Here is a 6,000-nt window from a genome sequence, read left to right on the forward strand (position 1 = left end):
TATTAGGAATAATGTCCATCTAAGAAGGTTATGGGCAACAGTGGAAATAAATGGAACAGCATTCTAAGACGTACGAAGGCTTTAGTGTGTGTAACATTAAGCTTTCAATGCTTTACAGAACTGAAGGTAGAATTGGGTAGAATTCCCCAATATAAAACAGCTTGTAACCAGAAGAAAAGTCTGCCATAATAAGCTAAAGAAAACAATTACATTTTGAAAAGAAGGTGTTGGGGGCATAGCCTTAAGGAGGTTAACATTCCTACGGAAATGGTAATGTCTGGCTACATTAAGAACATCAACACATTTTTCTTGTAGACCAGCAACGCAGTAACTTGAAAATGTGGCTGCTTTTCTTCAAGTATAACAAAATCCAGGCAGCAATCTGCAAAACTGGGAAGCCTTAGGTAAACACAATCTACACCTTCGAGGCATACAGAAATAAAAACATCTTTCTTAGAAGTCACAGGTTGAAAATCATGTCATATGCACTGTAAAAATATGAGAAGTCAAGAGTATGAACTGAGTTAAATATAATCCCATGGTTTCTTTTCAACAAATGGGGAAGCAGCACTTCTCTACAGTGCACCGCTACAACCCAAAATACCCATAAATGGATTTCTTCTTTGAGGAACAATGCCAAATGTCACTTGCAGACTCAACATCTATGCAGGATGGAATTGGCAAGCATACTGTCAGTTTCATCAATTCTGCCATGAGGAAGGGGATCACTTGCAGCATTAGGTGAATGAAGTGGAACAAGTGTTGGCATTCATCTGATCCAGAGGGCGTCAAAGGCACTGTATCAATCGAGTTGATGCCTCCCATATCACCCAAGAGGTTTCAGTAGCAGTAACTTCATGTAAAATGTGTCAGTAAAAGCTGGTTCACATCTGGGAGAAAAAAGAAACTCTTGTGGAGTGTTAATGCTAAGTGGGTCACCTGGGGGGTGTCGGTGGCCATTCCACCTCTTAATGGGTATTAGTTCAAACCTTAAAATCCACCTCATCTGATGGGTGTCAACGGCAGCAAATTTGATGAACTTATGTCCATGACAACCACATCACCCAAGGATGTAAACAAGTATGTAAGGAAGGAACGCGTGTATTTAAGGGGCGTCACCTACTCCTGCATCAAGTAAAATGTTGTCAGTGTCCTTCATAATGAATGGCGGCTACATCTGTGAAGGTGTCAGTGGTAACAGTGTCAGTGTGAAGTTGCCAATGGAGACATCTTTGCCTAAAAAGTGGCAGCCATTCACTTAAGGGATGTCGGTGGCAGCATCACTTCTTGGTGCTGGCAGCATCACCCACTTCACCTTCTTGGTGCTGGCAGCATCACCCACTTCACCTGTGTTATATTAGCTTCACTAGGAGAAGAAGGAGGGTCAAGACCAACCAACGATTCACTTGTGAGATGCCACTTGTAGCCATCACATCGGAGCTGTGTCAATTGTAATTTATAGAACGGAGTGGCCACCAGTGGTGGCAGTGACACTGACGTGTCAGCCTAGGGTAGGGTAGTCAGTGGCAGTCACGCCACTAAAGGAAGGACACATTCGGAATGCGACACTTGTTTTAAATAAACAGCTGCAGCCTCACCTGAGGCAAATGCATTACTTGTGTCAGAAGAACCTGAGCCCTCAATGGATGCCAGTGGCTCCCGTACTTGTCTCGGGTGGGCAGAGAGATGCTGATCAAAGCCAAGGTCATCGAGGGTTGCAGGAAGGCCAACCAAGCAGCACTGGAGGTCTGGGCAAAAGACTGTAAGCATACATTCGCCCTCCCAATGCGCATCCCCACCAGGGTAATAGAGGGCATAGTGCTGACTATCCATTCCTTCCCCTGTCACAGTGACATGAAGGGGTCAATGTCCACCTTCCTTCTTTCTGCCTCTTGTCCTGCCAAATCTCAACACAACATTTCTTATAGAATGACTTAGCTCGACAGCACCACACCAAATGTCTTAAGACTCACCCGCGCCGCCATCTTCCCCTCCCGATCAGACCGCTTCTGATTCTGGGACTGCACTGACAGAGCGCGTTCTCGAATCAGCCGCTCGCCCGTTTCTGCGCGCACCCGAGCCCCAGACTGCGCATTGGGGCGTGATTACTATGACCCAGTCACTGCCATCTTAAAGTCAGGCAGACGTCACCGTTTAGAAAAACAGGTGATTTAGTTCCGCCCCTTTTTCATAAAGAAACAGAAAAAATGCTGTTTTGCCTAATCCCGCCCTATCTGGCGCAGAGGTATGCAAATGCGCATACGTAATTTTAGTGAAACGTTTCGTTTATGACGTTGGCGTTGAGAATGAAAGCAAAAGAAAGGAGAGAGTAGACTGACCTCTGAACTCGGCGCATAGAAAGGTGCATGATATTCGAAAAATCATTTAAACATTTTTTTATCTGGCCACTATATCTTGCAATAAAACTATTTAGATTTTTAAAAATTACTTCTGTTCACTACACTGAAAAATATTCCTGTCAAAGGCTGCAGACCTCTAGCGGTAAAATTTTAGGTATAACGTATTGCCGTTTTATATAAGTGATTCTACATCTCCCACGCGGCACCGGCTGTTGGCGACTCTCACAGCCTGGCTGACTTGACTACACTACGTTCTAGTAACTGTTGGCGGCCATTTTACAGCGGGCGCTTTCTGTTCGGCAGACAGCAGTTCGAAGCCAGAACTTGAAAACAGTTGGGTAGTAGACCTTTGTACTTACTACCATTCCTATGTGACTTTAGAGTTTTTCTGTTTGTATCTCTTCCTTGAGTGACTTTACAACTTGAACATGTGCAATTTTTTCCTGTTTTTATCTCTACCTTGAGTGACTTTACACCTTGTACATTTGCAATTTTTTTCTGTTTGTATCTCTCATGCAACTCATGTAATCCAAAGTCCTTATGTAACGCAACTGGTTCTTTTGTAAAGCGCTCTGACACTTTCGGGTAATGTTCGCGCTATATAAAATCGCAATAAATAAATAAAATAAAAAAATAAGTGAGACTCACACATCTGGAGGTCAAGTTGAACTTCTACCCACAGCAGGCTAAATGTCACATCTGGTAAGGGCTAGAACTTGAGCACTAACTCTATTTAACGCTCTGCTATGTACAAGCAGTTCATGTGAGCCGAAAAGACTAGAGGCAATTTCGCAACAATGGAGGCTTTTCTACAAATGCCACTTAATGTAATACATCTCTTTTGACACAACGGAGTGTTGCTCTGTTACTTTTGAAAGCCCAGAGTGTACTTTGGTAGTAGCAGTCGTTGCTTTCGCTACCTCGTTCCCCAGTCCTAAAGTCAGCAGCTCTGGTCGATATGCTTTCTTGATGTGATGCTACATATTCCCTGATCTCCACTTATTGATATTATCATAGCTGCCAAGTTTGCACACTGCTTATGATGGAGCAAGGGAGAGACAAAAATGTTTGTGTACCCCTTGTAAAGTTAATCTTTCATAACCATAAAAATAGTAATAGAATGAAGCATGTAAACTAATCAACAAAATGCATGTAAAGTCAACACAACACATGGGAACACTTATTGCTGTCTCGCAGAAATAATATACTAATAAAAAACAAACAAGTCATATTAACATAGAGCTGTGGTATTGTAGACTTAGCTAAATAAACGTGTATTTGTGCTTATATTAGAAGTTTTGTGGCAATAAAGAATGCAGATGGTGAGTAAAATGACGCTTATTTGTGTGCTATTGCTAGGTAACATCTAACCGGGGAACTTAAAATAGTGGGAGGTAAACGGAAGGGTTAAAATTCTAAATCTAATTTCTGTTGTGTTTATTTTCGCATTAGTTCCCATGAGGTCTGCGCGGCCTAGTCTGAAAATGGCTGTTTAAGTGAATTGAGAAAAAGACTCAGAAAAGATGGCCCCCACGCATGTGCAGTGTATACAAGAAGTGTGAGTGAACGGCCTATGCGCAGAGCGAGAGATGTCAAGGCCAGCTTGGCTTATGAGCGGGAGATGTGAAAAGCAGGCCTGCATCTAAAAGACTCGGAAAGGAAGTCAAAGAACTTTCATTATGTACAAAAGAGATAAGGAATGGACGACAAGAAGATGAATAATTGCAGAGATTTCATGTCGGAAGGGAGACATTGAGGAGAATAGAGAGGCAGTCAGCTCTGGAACCTGTTTAATGCGGCTCTGTCATTCACCTTTGACAGATTGGTAATATGCTTTTCTAACTTTATTTCTTAAATGTACTAAATAAATGCTAAGAATTTTGCTTGTCTAAAGAATATGCTAATTTCTTTCCTAATTAAAAGTAGATAATCTATTGAAAATATAAACTCAAGTCCGTTTTTTTACTATAATAAAAGTCATGACACAATTTAATGCTAAAAGTTATAGTGATACTGTGATTGAGCTGGTCTTAATCGCCATCAACTGACTTCTACTAGTTGGTCCATCGACCAAATAGCGGAGTACCTTGATGTTATGTTTTCCTTATTACAAAGTTAAATAATTTCTGGAATGTATATAATGTATAGAATATACAATTTAGGCTAAGGAGGTACCCTGCTAACCAGCAGCTCACTCTCTTTTTTCACTGATTCAGGGGCAGTGTGGTGTGTGAATGTGTGACTCGCGGTGTTATGGGCCCCACTGATGAGTAAAAAGTAAATTGCTCCTGAGACAAGTGGGATGAGTTTGAGGGTTGTTAGGGAGCTTTGCTGGATCAGATTTTTTGGTAGCAGAGGTCTGGTTACTATAGGTCAGTTTGGAGATTATGAATGTTTTATGTTTAACACTATATGTTGAGTTTGTATTATGTTACGTGTAGTCGGAATTTAAAGACTTCCGGCAAGTAGGAAGTTGGTTGCCCTGTATGCAGGCAGGGAAATGTGTGGCAAGTGAAGTCGCACAGTGCATTGTCTGATTTCAAAGTGGTAACATCGTTGTGTGTTATCTTTCGGGACATTTTTCCTTGTGAGAGTGGTGAATGTATAGTGAAGGCCACCTGTAGAATCTCAGCCTTAAGAATAGGAGTCTATTTTGAACTCTGAAAAACGCTTATCCCTGGGAGAGTAACAGGTTTTCCCCTAAGCTTGAAAGAAGGGTAAGGTAGAGGGAAGTGCTACTTTATCAGCAAAACAAAATTCTGTGGTAGGGAAGAGGTAAGCGCTACCTACTGGAAATACAGAATTCTTGTAAGTTTGGATAAATTATCTCTTTGGTTTTAGTGAAGCAGACAATGAAAATGTGTTTTATGTGGTAATTAACAGGTTTAGGTAGTGTAAAATATATAAATATTGTGCCAATAAATTTTTGTAAAGGTAGGGTCAGCAGAAGCAGGAGTTGAGCTGACAGCAGCAAGAATCGCGCTGGGATAGGTCCACTTGACTGTGACATATACAATCCTGATTGGTGCGTTAGTGTGAGACGCGCTGGAATAGGTTAGAAAGATTGTGACGTAGCCTGCTCTGATTGTTGCGTTAGTGTGAGAGTAAGAGAAAATCAAGGCAGTTCAAGAGGATTATGGGGAACTACACATGAGAGTAAAATGAAAAGATGGAGGTGTGCTGATATGTGGGATGGTATGTATCCAATGCGAACAGTAGATGAAACTGTAGGGAGAAAATGTACGGAGAAAAGAAAACAGCAGGTATCAGAAAAGAGTGGATGTGGAATGAGTGATACGGAGGACGAGGTGTTGGAGAGCATTCTAAATAGGAGACCCCCTCCATATCAACCAACTTCTGCAGTGGTGACACCGAATGCACCGCCAATGGAGATTGGAATAACCGAAACCCAAAACGATATTTAGAAGTAAAAAGTGCTCTTGAAAAACAAGAACTAGTACAAATTGAAAATTCAAGACCTCTGAATTAGAGAGCTCAACAAAAGAATTGGAAGAGAAAATTAAAGAATTAACTAAAAATGTAGAAGCTGTAACTGTACCAGTAACCATAGGTCCTGTTATACCGTTTTTTCAAAATCTGAAAATAGATGAGCATTCATTAACTATTCCTTTAAACTCTA

The 6,000-nt window shown here is 41.3% G+C and overlaps 1 protein-coding gene across 1 annotated transcript in view; it reads right to left on the minus strand.

Moving 5' to 3' along the window:
* The window catches only part of NSF (N-ethylmaleimide sensitive factor, vesicle fusing ATPase), a 657,569-nt gene extending 655,372 nt beyond the window's left edge, over positions 1-2,197 (minus strand). Inside the window, exon 1 of the mRNA XM_078645103.1 lies at positions 1,974-2,197. Coding sequence (XP_078501229.1) covers positions 1,974-1,985 — 12 coding nt within the window. The 5' untranslated portion in view covers positions 1,986-2,197. The remainder of the gene's footprint in view (positions 1-1,973) is intronic.
* Positions 2,198-6,000: the final 3,803 nt, after the last annotated feature.

Source organism: Lissotriton helveticus, chromosome 5_1 (assembly GCF_964261635.1).
Source record: "Lissotriton helveticus chromosome 5_1, aLisHel1.1, whole genome shotgun sequence".
NCBI lineage: Eukaryota > Metazoa > Chordata > Amphibia > Caudata > Salamandridae > Lissotriton > Lissotriton helveticus.